Source organism: Colletotrichum gloeosporioides, assembly GCF_011800055.1.
Source record: "Colletotrichum gloeosporioides strain Lc1 chromosome Unknown consensus_96, whole genome shotgun sequence".
Classification (NCBI taxonomy): domain Eukaryota; kingdom Fungi; phylum Ascomycota; class Sordariomycetes; order Glomerellales; family Glomerellaceae; genus Colletotrichum; species Colletotrichum gloeosporioides.
The window spans coordinates 72,280-88,154 of record NW_025544741.1 but is presented as its reverse complement, the minus strand read 5'-3'; the positions used below and the strand labels follow the sequence as shown (position 1 = coordinate 88,154).

The window sequence follows — 15,875 nt, the reverse complement described above, 5'->3', positions numbered from 1 at the left end:
AACTTAAGGCAGGCCACGTGCCGCAAAGTTTTTGTTGTATGTTAACTGTGGTTTGGCGGATGTCGCATAAAAAAAGTGAATACCACTGTGAATGCCCTAGTCAAAGGTCGAATTGCCATCAGGAATGAGATGATGCATAGATCTGCAGGTAATTGATTATCGTCATACAGTATGATATGAAGATTGCATTCATTCATAGTCAAGATCGGATCCACTGCTTCTACCTCCCCGTTTGAGCCACTACTCGGAGGCAGTTAGACCGCCAGGGGCGTCCTCATACGACCGAGCATCTGCACTCCTCAGCTTCCCTGGTTCCAAAGGGATATCGCTGTTCGAACTCCTGGCCTCTGACGGCTGATGCCTACCACTGGAGCTGATGAGCGTTGATGGGAAGTTGAAAAGGTCCCTGCGACCTCCGCTATTGACATAGGCGGAAGAAGATGGATGCGACCGATCCTTTGTTGAAGCTTCACGTTGTCCGCGGAAGTAGAGATAGATCGCTCTAGAAAGTGCAAGATTTGCGGCGACGATACCGAGAAAGAGTTCGAGATTCGACCAGATCGCGACGATGCAAAATGTCCAGCTAAGATCTTCATTCGACAATCCCAAGAATGCCGCTCTGGTGATTCCAAAGCCAGAGGCGACCAGTCCGAGACTCATCAAACACATCACCAGAACTTTCTTTCGATAAGGTATCTTGACTTTCCATATCAAAGCCAAGGGGATGAACGAGAGAATGAGGTCGGTCAGAACGGAGTGTGCTGGGTTCGCCAAGTTAGCATTCAATTGCACCTGATATCGAGATAGAGAATCGTCTTCACTTGTCCGACAAAGAGAGACACCGGCGAGGCCTACCTATGGTAGCATAAATCCAGTAAATGCGGATCTTGTTTGGCCAGCACTGTGCAGAGGGACCTCTCCAGAATCCTGCCGGTCGGCACTCCGCCAAGAGAACGACCACAACGCCCATGTTTGTCACCAGTACGCCGGCGATGATGGTGTAGATGAATACTCGTAGCCCCTTCTTATCATTGAGTCGGAGGACCAGCGCGCAGATGGAACATTTGAGACATGCCATCGATGTGAAGTGGAACAGCTGTCCATACCAGCCGTACATGTTGATCATCTTGTAGTCGTAGTCGCTGAGATACACACGGTGTCTTCCATTGCCGTGGGGTAACTGCATAGCTGCAATGGCGTATCTGACAGCAGCGAATATTGCAGCCAAGGCAATCGTCGCATCGTCCCAGCCGAAGTTTCGACGAGCTATGCGAACCCAAAGGCGAAGGGCGGTAGTGATTAAGAGAAGAACGAGAAGGGTTGTCGATACGGCTAGCCACACAGGCCCGATCGTTTCATCTGGGGGCATCGCACTGTCTCGGGCATTTACGCCTGTAGTGGAAAACAGAGGAATGCCCATGATTTTGCCTGTTGGAAATAAAGGCAGGAAACAACAATGCAGTGCTCAACGTAGGCTAAGACATTGTTCTAGCATGAGGGTGAAGGAAAGACCCAGCCGGTGCCGAGTGACCATCAAATCGCGCCGCCATCTCTATATCAATGAATTTCATCTCCGCAAAACCAAGGGCAGGAGGAACTGAGCTGGAAGCGCGCCCCAGTACACTGGGTCATGGCTGGATGGGGGGCAGTCATGGTCGAGTGCGAGCCAGGGTGCCGGGACAGCGGTCGAAGCCATCAACACCCAAAGGATGGCTGAAATATGATCCGTCATTTTTCGAGGTCTCTAATCATAAATATGGTGACTGCAAAGTCTACCAGGCTTCTGGTATCAGCCAACGTTCAAGGCGCGACCCAGCCTAGAAAAAGAAAGCACCGACGAGAGGTGTGGGGTACCTCCAAGTTTCTTCCAACAACATGGACGCAGAAAACGAAACCAGGATGCGACGGATCCATCACGCGGTCTTGGCTGGAAAACAATGTGATCCGGTACATTGATCTGGTCTATATTTGGCTTAGTCTCTCTGGGGAGGCGATGGTCCAGGGTTATGACGCGAGAGTTTGGCTCTATCGGGATGGGATACTGGCTTTTCGGGGTCGGAATCGCGGTCTGGTTGCCGTTGACACGCCTGTGGAATCTCGTCGGGACCTCTCGTCAAAATACGTTGGCGTCTGATGAGAATCCCCCGTGGTCGCCCATCTACGTCTGATTTTGTTCATGCGAGGCGAGCGGAGAAGACAGGACCGACAGGGGCCTAAGGAGCTGGATTTCCAGATTGATCACCATGCTGGCGCAGTGCAGAATAATCAGGTGAAAAGCCTTGATGTGGTGTCGAAGACAACCAACAGGCCAATGATGTGCGGCGAATGTTAGTGCATTGTTGGTACTATCGGCCGTAAGCAAATGACTGGCTCGCACTTCATGGCTGCTTGCTTTTTTTGCATACCAGTGGGCGAACCTGGAGAAGATTGATGCTGCACGCCTGGACGACTTTGAGCGACCGCATGCCAATCCTCATCAGTTCAGGCAGTAACTTTGTAGATGTGATGATTGACAAGGGACTGTCAGAAGGGCGACACTTGAGACGGCAGGAATTTCCGTGGTGAAGACCTTTGTCACCAGGGGTGTGCACAGTTGGTTGCCATTTCCCACGTGTTGGGGCTGTCCAGGAACCCTTGGATGTTTGTCCGATGTGCCTCCGCGTCATTGCAATCAGTACAGATCACGATCAATGGGCGAAGATCCTTGTAAGATTACAGCCACGAACCGTTAGCTCGATTTGGAAAACTCAAGGATGGCCCGGCAGGGAATCCAGTCTTCTGCAATTTCGAGCTAAGTACAAAGGTGCGCTCAAGGGTACCTACACCTCAAGTAGGCCAATGAGTCGCTTCGAATTATCAATGAGCTTGAGGCAGGTCGGCTCCCGGTCTGACGAACCACAGAGCGAGCGATAGCTCGGTGGACAATCTGGAGCAGGTGGCGTCTGATGCCATCGCCGCTGGCGTTGCTCAAGCCGTGAGATGAAGCCTTGCAGACATTTGTCCCGCTGCCCCTCGATACCAAAGACCTCTGCTTTTACTAGATTTCGCATCATGCTTCCCCATTGAGTCGGGGACACTTCTACCTGAAAGAGCGGGGAGACGGTAGCCAGGGAAGGCTGATTAGCCTGATCGGCACCATTGTGTATGCCAAGTTGTTTCTTCTCGCCTGCTTCTGAGGCTCGCTTCTCCTCCTCGTCGATCGACCTCACGATTCTATGATACGATTCTGCGACGCATAGGCACAGTACTCCGAGTAACGCCGCATTCTGGACGATGGAAAAGTATCGCAACGGACACTTCTGACACGTAAGGACCTCAGATGCCGACTCGATAGTACTTCTCAAGAGGGCAAAGTCGTTCGGGGCCGTCAGCTGGTCTTTGACTCGAAGGTGCTCGAGGAGAAGATAAAGAACAGAGAGGCATGCACAACCGCCTGCGGCCGGCTGAGTTGCGGTTGCAATAGGGGGAAACGCAGCTTGACTCGCCGATACTATGTCTGCCCTGGTGCTAATGGGAAAAAGCAGGGTCAGCATGGCGCCTGTTGGAGTCTTTGATTGGAATGAGGGACCGGCTACCGCGGTTGGCCCAGGTTCAGCAAGCACTGATGGATCTCGAATCCATCTTCTTCCTGGCCTTGTTCGGGCTCCAGTACTTGATCACTACTCAGATCACTCGCGCAGGTCCGTGAAATTTCCGTTCCTGCATCTGAGGCAGCCGTTGTTGGTATCTCGGAGACATTTGCTGGCGAGGGCGATTGCAGGGTGTGTTCCGACTGTATCAGCCGCCTTCGACGATTGGGTTGACGCGCGCTTCTGGGTCTCCCCATGGGCTTCTGTAGAGAGTAGTGGCAATCTCGTCTTGACGCATGGCATTTCGAGCAAGTTGGATGCTCGCCAGGGCACTTGATCTTCTTGAGTCCTGCATCATTGATTAGCCTGCCGGAATACTCCGAACTGCCGAAAAGGGGCATACTGCAGGCTTCACAAGATCCACGAACGGCTTGTGCAGCCGAGGCCTTCCCCGTCCCTCGTGAAGGCATGATGATAGGCGATTACGGAAGGCTTCGAATTGTCTTCGATAACACAGACCCCGGGCACATAGGGAGAGGGGTTACTGGTAAGATGAGGTGGTGAGAAGAACAAATATGTCCGAGCGGTGCGGAGACTTTTTGCTCTGGTTGAGTCGAGCAGGGGTATGATGAGTAATCATGTGTTGTACTAATCTTATTGGACGAATCTATCCGGCCTGCCCCAAACCCGGCATCGACCTCGCAAGCTGCCGACTGGATACATCTTGAGTTGAATAGCAACTCGTTCGGCAACTGAATGTTCATAAATGAAAGGTTCACTTCACATTCCACCTCTAACTCACAGTCTTAAGACCAACTCGACCTACCCAATCGGCATTGGTCCATGGGTCACAACACATTTCCAACGTACTGCGGACGCGAACAAGTTGTCAACTGGCTTGAATCAGAAATCAAAGAATTGAGCAAAACTCCCAAGCAGACTCATGTTCCCAAAATTATCTCGATAATCTATGTTAAACTTCTCCCAACCACTCTTTTGACAAAGCCTCCTCATAGGCTTCCATCCAAGCCGGGAAGGCGAGTTCAGACTGATCTCGGACCTTGACCAGGACGTCTTTTCTCCATCTAGCTTCTGGATTATAAACACCTTTTGCAATATCTTGATCAATGACCTGCATGTGTGTACCGACGCGCCAAAACACACATGTAAGGTTCGGTAACCTTCCACTCGTCATAGCTTCGGCAAGTGATTTGAAGCTTTCATCGCGGTGTGTCAGAAATCCATCCACATGTATCTCAACCAAAGACGCAGGCAAAAGATCTGGAAGTAGCTTCGAATCTGATTGTTTTACCCCAGTTCCTTCGTAAAGTGTCTCGGGCCAAACATCGCTTGCATCCAAGTTAAGGGTCTTGAGAGATGTAAAGTCGGCGAATGAGAACGCTTCATAATCCCTCTGTGATTTTGGTCGCCAGCTGGGCCACCAAATGCACCGTTGCAGGGACATGTCGAGGTACTCCAAGGTGTGTTTGTGACCCTCCAAAGCCTCTCTCACCTGCTTGGGCGATGGGCAGTAGTCTGTGGTTGATTTATAACTGAGGCGTCTCAGTTTGGGGAAACCCTTCATGACCTTCGGGAGCATTCCATCCCATGAGCCCTTCATCATGATCTGCAATGTTTCGAGCTTTTCCAGGCGCGGAAGGCTGTCTAACCCTCCTGCGCTGCAACAAAGAAGCTCGAGATTGGGTGCAGCATCGACAAATAGCTTTTCTACTGAGCTCGAAATATGCTCAATCTCATCGCCGTCTAGTGTTTCGTAATCAGAGCGCTCGTAACGGGTGTTCAAGTCCGCAACCCCGTGATCCAGCTCCATGTGCCACACATTCGCCAGGAACGGACGTGCAAGACCAACGCCTGAGCCGGTCCTCGCGGCCCAAGCGGAGAGCGACTCAAGTTTCCAACTTCCGGGTAGACAGATGTTTGTATGAGATAGGTTTGGAAGCAGGACCATGAGAATCTGGAAGTATGCCTCGGCAATATCCCAGTCGAGCCAGTCCTCCGTGATGTTGATTTCAAGGCCAACTCTGGAGGAGAGCCTTGAAACCGCGAGCTTCTGTTCGTCTGTGGCTTTGCTTGGCATGCGCTCGTCGTCTTCGCATCTGTCAAGCATATGGATGTCCAGAAACTTGACGTTGGCCGCAAGATCTGGTCTTTCGGACAGGGTTTTGGTCAAGGTCCCAAATCGATGGAGGAACGTCGAGAGAGATAGTCCCCAGTTGATGTAATTGTAGTTGAAAATTGACTGGTAGGCGATCGGTTGAGCGACGAGGCGGAGGAGTTTGCAAGTGCTGCACAAGTTCATGAGATTGGTATCCTGCTTCTGAAGTTCACGCCTTATGCCGAGATCGCGCGTGTTCAGGCTAGGTTTGAGCATGTGAATGTCATATGGCTCCTGTCGAGGTCGGAGACAATTGAGGATGATGACGAGAGTCTCGACAGGCAAATCGGTGAGAGAGGCCATTATTGGCTGACTGGTGATGTTCCGACGTCGATATGGATCCTGGAGCACTCCACCCGGCCGATTGAGCTATAGGTGCGACCACGAAACCCTTATATGTACACTGTACTTCAGTCGCGATTATGTCCTGCGTCTGAGTGTCCTAGAGATCCTGTCCGAGTGGCGGGATGATTCGATCTGTGATAGGCTGACTCGCACTGATTCAAGTGAGGCCAAAATCCTGCCCCACTAAGCCACTGTCGTCACACCTCAAATTTTCTACATCTCGCGCGTCTCATACGATAGATGCATTGTCATATCATTAGCGAAGAACACCGTGAATACTGGTTGGTCGAGTTTTTGTGTTTATGGGTATCTGCAACACGGGTGCGTGGTGGTTATCTTCTGACAAGTGAATCACCCATGCCGGCATCTTTCATAGTTGCAATAGCTACGCGAAACTGCCCCGTTTCGATTACAACCCAAATATCTTTTCCGAGGGTGACCGCTCACTAGCCATGATCCTAATCAGATACCTAGTACTTTTGACCCGCGGCTGGGTCTCCGATGACTGCAACCTCATCATCACCTTTTGAGGAACTTTGAGACCCAACGACTGCCCGGCGCCGCAAGTTGCCAGCGTCATCATGTTCGGCATCCCATTGGGCCAACTCAGAAAGCGGGACTTGAACAAGGCGATGCGTATTGGCACCGTTGTCCGTTACGTCCAGGATTTCGGGTCGGATCCTGTATCCGCGCCATTTCGGAAGGAGCCACATCCAGACAGCGTAGTACAGGAAACAAATTATCAGGCTGTGAAGTTGTTAATAGAGCAGTCATTAGTAGCTTGGAAGATTTGACTTACATGGCGATGCCAACGACGCAGTATGTAGCGTACCAGAAGCTGACGCTACCTGCGTACGGGCCACCCTTGGGCGGCCACCAAGGCATAACAAGAATGTAAACCTGGAGGAGGATGAAGAAGATGACCGTCACGTGCCATGACTTGAACTCAGTGCGTCCAAGACCGGCACGCTTGCGGCGAACACGGATTAGGTAGACTCCAACTGCCATCGCGAAGTGGAAAAGACCGTCAGGGTATGTCTTCAGGCTGATAACTGCGGAACTGTGAGTACTAGCCGCCTTTCATCAGAAACAGACATGCTCACCAAATTGAAAAGCATCTCCAGCCGGAGGTGCCGCAATCATGATGAAAGTCATGATCCATTTCAGGAAGTACGGTCCAATTGGGGTTCCGAAGGGTTTTGTGTTCACCCAGAACTCGGTCCATGGGAGAACACCTTGCCTGGGGTACTGTTAAATCTTGATCAAGGATAGCTTGTTTGGGGGGTCCATACCGTCCAATCTCACGGATTACGCGGGAAGAGCCGATCAGCACTCCTAAGAGATTGCCGAAAGCACTGAGTAGAACAAGGAAGTTCAGCGCCTGCTCAGCAGGACCGGTCCCGAACACCTTGGTAAAGAAGACCGCGGCAGCAATCTCTTTTGCAGTTTTGAATTCAGCCTTAGGCACTGAGAACCAACGTTAGCCAGAATCAAGACGAGTAATGAGGGCCATCGTACCGGCAGCAAAGTAAGCGACGTTGCAAAACATGTAAAGCACAGCCACAACCACCACAGAGATTGTAGCATGTCGCTTGAGGACAGGAATCGGGTTCTTGATCTCGTTCACGACATTGAAAGCGTTGCTATAGCCGGTGTATGAGAAAATAATGTTGACAAGGGCTGTAGCCAGGTCGTTGCCATTATCCGTCGTTCCTTCGAAGGAATTGCGGAAGTTGGCATTGGGATCAGGAATGTGATCGACATGGCCGCCGAGAACAACGAGTCCGGTGATCGAGATGAAGATAAGAGTTATGATCTTGATTGCGCCGATGATGTTTGTTGCCCAAAGGGAGTATTTGTTGTGGGCAACAACACATATGACGGCAAAGGTGTATGCGGCGATCGCAACTCCCTTTAATTCCCACGCAGAAGGCGTCTTCCCTGCAATTCGCCAGAGGTATCGTGACAAAACTGTGTTATGTTAGCATACATCATCGAAGATATGTTGAGATTCTAGCGGTATCATACCAATCGCATTACTGCTGCTGAATGAAAGAAGAACAGACTGCACCGCGAAAGCGATGGGAAAGAAGTGCTTCGGCCGAGGATAAGCTTGCTCCAAATACACTACCTCCGCACCACTTCGATTAGGAAAGTAGCTAGCCAGTTCCAGATACACGCTCAGTCCCGCGAGAGCCATGAGGAAGCCTATTGTCCAGTAAATGAAGGCTAGCCCTACGGATCCAGTGCCATTGAGGACGGATGCAGCTATGACGTTCAGATTAGTCTTGCTCTCTTTTACCTGGGGGATGATCGGTAGCCATACGCGTCGAGAAGATGCCAGTGCCAATCATCTGATTTACATTCAGAAAAATGACCGTAATCCAACCAACGTGGTATCCGAGAGGGGAGTGTCTCTCGACGGGTGCCCCGACAGCCTCTTGATATGCCGGCTTGGATCCATTTCCTCCTTTCGCGAGCGTGTAGGCGAGATCTCCGTCTCGGATGATGGAGTGCTCGGAGTCGGAAGCCTCGACGTCGGCTGGACCGCGCTCGTGTATTGTCGCATTTGGGCCCCCGAACCTTGGAGAGAGCTTGGAGAACACCATGTTTCCAAACCTGCGATCCGGTGGCTTGGTACACTTTGAATGTAACTGGAGAACTGCTCCACTGATTAAACGTGCGGGATGGTGAGACGGCCTCAGCTTCGGAAGAGAGCCGATCGCACGTTATCGAACGCGAAAGATTGCGTATTGCGGGGATAAGGAGGAGGAACCACGAGTGAGCCACTCACCAGGTTCCTGCGTTCCACCGCCTCACCTTTAAACATCGGCCCAGCCGTCCATCGTTCCTCGATTGAATGGTCTGGACTCGTGAACCCGTGGACGTTACTTCAATGCCAAGTGCCAACAGAATTGCCCAGAGTCGCGAAGATGGGGCGCAAATGGCACAATGCTTCCTTTTGACCACCAAATACCAGACACTCTGATTGATACGCGAGGGTGGTGGATATTGACCTTCCTGTATCAGCGAGAGCCAAGAAGCACGCAATGCTGGCTGATCATGACGACCGTTGCAGCTACACTAAGTGACTGAGAATGCGGGCGCCCGGTCACAGTGCCGGGGCTTGTAACAAGCTACTATCCAAGTGTAACCTTATCCCAACCCTTGCTATCGCCCCCATCCGATAGGACCACATGGCCGTCATGAGGGTGAATGTCACCAAAGATGCCAGCTCGTGTTTGGAAGCCTTGGCGGTCCTTGTCGAGGCACAGAAAACAGCTCTTCGGTTGACGGGTTGTCTCACACCGAAGATTGGTGCAGTGAGGGTTGCCACGTTGGCTTTGCCTCACAGGACTATTTTTACGACTCATGCTGATTGATTGGTTGTAGGGAAATGATTCTAAGTCTCATTGAAGATCAAACTGCCTTTTCCAAAATCGGCCATGCTCTTGGTATTTATGGCATGCAAATCCTCCATATCACCCCATTACTCCCGGCCCTTGCCCTTGTTTCCTTCGCTTCGGATGAATGGTTCAAGCGGGAATACCTGCGCCTCTGGTGTGACGCCATTATAAAGCTGTCCCCAACGGTCCTTCAACGGTTCAGGTGTCTCCCATGCATATTCGGGATCGCGAAGCCATTGCCTCAACAAGTGCCGTCTACAAATCCGTCAGCCTCATTACAAGCAGCCACACCCTTGATCCATTACTTACTGTTGGTCTTGAGTATCGGTAAAACCGTCGCGAGCGTGGAAAATCCCCATGTTGTTAGCGTACTGGATGTCGCCCTTTTGGAAGTCCAAAGAAACGGCGAACTTTTCTCCAAGGAAATGGAGTGTGTCAAGAGCCTCGGCTTGTGCTTCGCTGATGGGAGGGATTTCTGCACTTCTTGGAAGTGCGCCGTAGCCGACGAAGTAACGACGCGCGTACTGTACAGCCAGTCGTTCAGGAGTTGTTGCTGTGGCAGGTTGATAGTGGACAAGTGGCCGAGATGTGAACGTCTTTTGGGGCGTTCCGAAGCTGGCCGGTCATTGTGATCAGTGACTGGGCATTCCAGAAGTAGTAAGAGGAACGCAGTATGCGAGGGTTTTGGCATAACTTGTGGTTGGGTAGGATATCGTGGTTCTGGATAAGGTATCCATGGGTAATGGGTAATGGGTAATGGGTAATGGGTAATGGGTAATGGGTAATGGGTAATGGGTAATGGGTAATGGGTAATGGGTAATGGGTATGATTTTGATCAAGCCATGGTGAAGGGCGCAGCTAGACTTACACTTCAAATTGCCAGTCTTGCGTAAGAGTATGGATGAGATCTGGACGCGTCTTGGCTATCTCATTGTAAACCCGGGCAATACTCGCCAGTTTGCTAGTGCCGCCGTCGGCAGCCGTTGAAAGCGCAAACAGGGAGACGATGTCGCCTGCATCCGTGTGGAATACCTGCTTGTCTGCTGTGTATGCGGGGCTGCCGATCTGACCCTTCTCCTTCGTGAGGGTCAAGTCCTTGATGTGGGTAAGCACAACGTCGGCCGGCTTGCCATCATACTGCCTGTCTTGACGACCACGCTGCGGTGCGATGTGAGAAGAAAGACCGGCGTAGATAATGATGTTTTCTTCTCTTGTATGTTCGTCGACTCGCAGACCGCGAATCACGAAAAAGCCGTGCCCGTTGTGCAACTCATAAGAAAGCTTCCGGAGCTCAGGATGGAGCTTGGGCAACGGGAACGTCTCCTGGTTGATATGGCCAAGAGCCAATCCCAGGGCTAAGTTCATGTCAGTCATGCAATTATTTAATGACGAAAGCTGATCCCCTACATTTGAAATGGGCTAGGGCTGCATCCAGCTCGTCCAATTGCTCGGTACTGAGCACATAGGTCCAGTCATAGTCGTTGGCCAGGGTTGACCCTTCCCACACCAAGTCACTCTTGAACTGTGCGGGCAGGCCCTCCGGCAGGGTTTTTGGGAGGTCGGGTTCTTGGACCCGGCTCGCCACACGGGCCTGCCACTTCTCTCGGTCCGGGGCGTACTGGATGTCCGGCTGGACCGGGCGGGCGATGGTGACAGTAGCCATGTTGTACGTGCAGATTCGGATGCCAGCTAATTCGAGACCTTGAGATAGCAATGGCCTTGCAACTAGCAATTTTTAGTTGACTCAAACTGTTTCTTTTTAAACCGTTGGAAAATTGAGTCGGAGTCGTGCCGCCGATTACGAATGTTTACCGGCGATGGCGTTATTCGGTTCCTTGATGTCGTGCCGCGGAGAAGGTGGGGAAACTGTTGCTGAGCGGACAGAGGCCGACCGATCATTAGATGATGCGGGGTCTAACCACTGACGTGCGATATGATGACCTGGATGTCATCAGAAAACGGCAGGCAATTGGCTATGTTCGTCTATGAAGGTCTCGGATACATATGATGTGGCACATTCATGACAAAGCTTCAAAAAGGGACAAGTCTGAAGATGTTGATACACGCTACTGAGAGAAATCGCTAGACTGAACACAAAATCCTCCCGACGCATGTCTCATACCATCAATGACCACTATTTCGTCTTCTTGTCTTGCTCTTGTTTCCATTTCTCGCCAAGCTGCTTCACGTCCTCGTTGTTCGCTATGATGGCTTCTTTTGCGCCGGGCCAAGTCTTTCGGCCTCTCCCGGTGTCAAACAGACGGAGCAATGGCGGCGAATTAACGCCATCCGTAAGCAAGCTATAGAACTTTCGATCGTTCCACCATAGCTTCCATGCATCGAGGCTGAAGCACAGTAGGCGATCAGTTACCCCGGTACCAGCAATCTTGTTCAGCCAGATGAAGGTGTCGCTGCCGAACATCCGAGCACCCATGTGCGGCACCGGCCCGCGCCCGAGAGTCTCCACAACCGTGTCATAGTGGGCATCGATGTCTCGCGCCATCTCCTTCCGGTCGGGGATCGGCGCTTGACCAGACCAGAGACTGCTCAGTGCCATTGTTGCAAGATCGTAGACTACAAATGGGGGCCCCATAATGAGAAAATGTCCGAGGACGGCGAGAGACTCCGGGTACTGCTCAGAGATGAATCCGCGATAAAGACGGGGGAGGGTGTCGTGAGGGTCTTTGTACTTGGCTGCATTAATCCGCTTGTAATTGTCGGGGGCCTTCTTCGGGTCGGTGGGGTTTCCGGCGCCTTTGATGAGGGAGAAATCGTAATGGTACCCGGAACAGACTACGATGGCATCGATATCATCGAGTACGGTGCCGTCAGTCAGGGTGACGGACTTCGGTCCTGTGATCTCCTGGACTCCCGTGACCGCCTTCACCGAGCCATCTCGAAGATTATCCGCCAGGTCGTTGGAGAACGTAGGGATGCGATGCTCCACTCCGTCCAATTTGCGAGGGGACATGAAGGATGGATGCTTGTCAAGCCAAGGGAAAGCCTTCCTCCGAGCGCTAACCATTGCTTTCGAGAACAGCATTGCGCAACCTCTGGGCCACCAATCGCCAAGGGTTCGGATGATTGTCATAGCTCGTAGAGACATCGTATGGTCGAAAGCCTTGCCATTCATCATCCGAGGCAGCTGTTTTGATCAGTGGTCAGCTTTTGACAACATCCAGAATCAGGGTATGGCCTTCAATACGTACCAAGTAGTACTGGCCCCGGTGACTGAGGTAAATCGATTTTGCCTTGGCCTTCTTTAGGAACGATTGTGTATCAACACCTGTGGCTCCGACACCCATAATAAGAACATTCTTCCCCTCGTAGCGATTGGGCTCCTTGAAATCCCTCGAATGCACCGCCTCTCCTTCGAACTTGTCGATTCCCTTGATATTCACGTCGACAGGCACATTGAGAATACCGGTCGCGATGACAATGCGATCAAATATTTGTTGTTCTTCGACTGCGTTCTCAGCATCTGACTTGGTGCTGCGAGTGTAAATCGTCCATTTGTTGGCATCATCATCGCGCTCGATCTTGGCGACCTTCGTCGAGAACTGCACATGGCGCTTCAGATCAAAGTTGTCCGCATACGCCTCGAGGTAGCGCTCGACGTCCTTCGCGGGTGGATGAGTGGGAACATCTGGATACCAGGGAAGTCAGTATTTGATGTAACAGCATTTGGGTGAAAGGAGTGGATACGCACCCTTTGGGAAAGGGAAGTCTGTGTAGTGGCACTGATGACCTCGTAAGCTGGTGCTGGGCGCGGCAAGACATGCATCTGGGAGAGCAATCCTTACTGTTTGCTTGGAAGTGTTGAATGATGTCCAGGGAAGCGCAGTGGTCTGTCCCTTCCTGGGGCTGAGATGCCAGTTTCCGCCGATGAATTCGTTTTGCTCGATGGCGGTGACTTGTAGACCTTGCTCGATGAGGTTCTTCATCGCAACTAATCCGATCATGCCAGTGCCAATCACAGCAACATGGCCTCCAACCGTGGAATGTGACTGAGACGAATCCATCTTATGGGACAAGAGCGAGAATCGCCGATCAGCTCAAATGAATCAACAGACTCCTCGGATGAATTTGTACGACACTTCAAGTATCCAGATCGGGCAAATAGACATAAATACTGACACGTTGGTGCACAACCGCCTCCTGGACTGGGACATTGGCTCCCTTTATCCAGAAGCTCACCATAGCTACCTGACGAATTTCCGCCATGGCGATACAAGGTCATTTCCCAATCCGGATAGCTATCTGACATAGGGCTCGGAGACATTTTTCACCAGGTGTCGGCGACTTCTTGGTCTTCAGTCATTGATGGACATGGATCCTTCAAGCCACTCAGACGGATATTGCCCGCATGTTAGGCTGCCACACTACCTCTGCCGATGTGAAAGACTCGGACAGCGCCATCAAAGCCACAGAGGCATGGGCCTGCAGAAGGGTCGACCCCTTGTGAATGAAACAGGGCATAGTCCAATTGGATTTGGCATTGATAACCACCATTACTGTCGCAACAAGGGTCTTTCGTAGGGCTTACGCAGCGCGTAAGCAGCCCAAGGATCTGGCTCCGACCACGCCTTACTTACTGCAGTTTAGGCTGGAAATAATTGGCTGTCCCTCATTTCAGAATGGAACTTCCGCTGCTGTGGAATTACGTCGCAGAGGCGTGGACTGGAAGAGTGCGGAGTATTCTATGCCGACGCAACCAACCCATACCAAAAGCATCAACAAACCCCCAAACTCCGCATCCGTAAATCCAGCGGGTCACTATTGTTATCGGATCTCTTGAGTCAACCTTATCCCGGTATGATGTCGGCGGATGAACGGGACGAAAGCCCGACTGCACTTGTCCACTGCGGACTTTCCCTTGCGGTTGGATATTGCGCGCGCAACGGCACCAACGGGTGAGCGTCTCTGAATTGAAACCATTTCACATTGTTCCAAAGTCCCACCCACCCTTGTAGTCGCTTCCAACCCCGCTTAGATCCCACTCGATTTGAAAAGAGCAACCTCAAGCTCCAAGGCCGCACGAAACAGACTATTCCACTTTCCACTTTTCAACTGCCTTTCCCATCCATACCTGCGGACCAGAAGGCCCTGTTCGCCTCCACGAACGCTGGAGTTAAATATGAAAGTTAGCATTTGATATACTTCAGTGCAGAAGAGAGAAGAGCCTTTGAACTCGCACCTAATAGATGATCTGCTGATAACGTGTCGAGATTGGGTTTAATCCAGGTGTGATAGAAGACCGCATCTTAACGATTTGTTTCTTATCAGTCGAGTATCTCGTCCGATTGAAAGTGATGGGTACCTTTTCGCGTCTTTGGATCATCATCAACCATCTTTCCAAGCTTCGGACACCCCTTTTTGAAACAAGCAAGCCAGCAATAATGCTAGTGGGGAGTAGGAACCTCACATAAACACAGGGAATCACAACGGCATGTAAATCGAACTGGTCGTCAATGGATGCATGTCTCTGTAGCACGTTAGCGTAGGCTAGTTCCGCTACAGATCTCTCGGATCGAGAAGGACTTTCGGCGTCACATATAGCTCGCCAAGTAGTGTGTCTCGCCAGTCGTCAACCCACTGTATGCTGCAGCTGAGGCTGGAGGCTTCCTTGGCCAGACTATCCCAATCGTCTTCAGGGATTGCGTTGAGTCTAAGAGCCTTGAACCGGAGTAGTCTTGCTCTGTCCCAAGTAAGACCGTTTTATTGGCTTAGTACTTTCTCAAGGATATCAAAGATAAATACGTCCCAGTTCATAGGCTTGATAGTAGAGCAACACCAATTCGGCGGTATTCTGCGCGGCGAACCAGACGAGCGCATTGTCTAGAAAAGCAAGACAACATCTTCGTTGCTTGGTTCACTCCATATTGTGTTGATGAAAGTGTCGCTAATCAAAATCAGTTGACTCAAACAACAAGTGACCTTTTCCTCAAAACATATCAAGTGTCTCTTGCGGGGAACCCCTCGGCTTGCCAAAACAGCATCAAGGTTGATGTCTGCAATCGCTAACGAAATGCGGGGGGGACATGTGGTGAAGGTAGATCGAATGGCCCGGTGAAGGAAAAAACAGACACGGCCGCGCAAGAAGAATGCTTCGATGTCAAAATAGAAGTGCGCATGAAACATTGAAGATTCAAAAGGCTCAGGATAGCTATGATATCACCACGAATGCTCAATGAAAAATATTCCAGTCATTGAGTCAGTCGATAAGGAAGCCGCGGTGGGTTCAAATACATCCCAGCCACTGCAGATGAAGCGCAGGTAAACTGTACGTATAGGATCCTGACAGATAGCGAGGAAATCCCGCTTGAGCATCGAATCACAGCACAAGTTGCAATGGGTACGAGTTTCTGTACACGTAGT

General features: G+C 51.2%; 6 protein-coding genes across 6 annotated transcripts; all 6 read right to left on the bottom strand.

Annotated features, from left to right (window-relative positions):
* Window positions 1-240: 240 nt before the first annotated feature.
* GCG54_00015725 (uncharacterized protein) lies at window positions 241-1,420 on the bottom strand (the record flags this gene model as incomplete). The annotated part of the gene is made up of 2 exons (XM_045415499.1): window positions 241-761; window positions 856-1,420. 2 exons carry the CDS (start codon window positions 1,418-1,420, stop codon window positions 241-243), a joined length of 1,086 nt encoding a protein of 361 aa, XP_045257562.1.
* Window positions 1,421-2,819: 1,399 nt separating this feature from the next.
* GCG54_00015724 (uncharacterized protein) lies at window positions 2,820-3,533 on the bottom strand (the record flags this gene model as incomplete). The annotated part of the gene is made up of 1 exon (XM_045415498.1): window positions 2,820-3,533. One exon carries the CDS (start codon window positions 3,531-3,533, stop codon window positions 2,820-2,822), a length of 714 nt encoding a protein of 237 aa, XP_045257561.1.
* Window positions 3,534-3,777: 244 nt separating this feature from the next.
* Window positions 3,778-4,039, bottom strand: GCG54_00015723 (uncharacterized protein; the record flags this gene model as incomplete). The annotated part of the gene is made up of 2 exons (XM_045415497.1): window positions 3,778-3,918; window positions 3,998-4,039. The coding sequence occupies 2 exons, from the start codon at window positions 4,037-4,039 to the stop codon at window positions 3,778-3,780; spliced, it is 183 nt and encodes a 60-aa protein (XP_045257560.1).
* A 2,521-nt stretch (window positions 4,040-6,560) lies between these two features.
* Window positions 6,561-8,699, bottom strand: GCG54_00015722 (High-affinity methionine permease; the record flags this gene model as incomplete). The annotated part of the gene is made up of 7 exons (XM_045415496.1): window positions 6,561-6,837; window positions 6,890-7,142; window positions 7,194-7,330; window positions 7,383-7,557; window positions 7,609-8,061; window positions 8,119-8,358; window positions 8,417-8,699. The coding sequence occupies 7 exons, from the start codon at window positions 8,697-8,699 to the stop codon at window positions 6,561-6,563; spliced, it is 1,818 nt and encodes a 605-aa protein (XP_045257559.1).
* An 881-nt stretch (window positions 8,700-9,580) lies between these two features.
* GCG54_00015721 (uncharacterized protein) lies at window positions 9,581-11,160 on the bottom strand (the record flags this gene model as incomplete). The annotated part of the gene is made up of 4 exons (XM_045415495.1): window positions 9,581-9,752; window positions 9,807-10,112; window positions 10,366-10,852; window positions 10,905-11,160. The coding sequence occupies 4 exons, from the start codon at window positions 11,158-11,160 to the stop codon at window positions 9,581-9,583; spliced, it is 1,221 nt and encodes a 406-aa protein (XP_045257558.1).
* Window positions 11,161-11,631: 471 nt separating this feature from the next.
* On the bottom strand, window positions 11,632-13,519 carry GCG54_00015720 (Dimethylaniline monooxygenase [N-oxide-forming] 2; the record flags this gene model as incomplete). Its single annotated transcript, XM_045415494.1, has 4 exons — window positions 11,632-12,642; window positions 12,707-13,143; window positions 13,207-13,237; window positions 13,301-13,519. 4 exons carry the CDS (start codon window positions 13,517-13,519, stop codon window positions 11,632-11,634), a joined length of 1,698 nt encoding a protein of 565 aa, XP_045257557.1.
* Window positions 13,520-15,875: the final 2,356 nt, after the last annotated feature.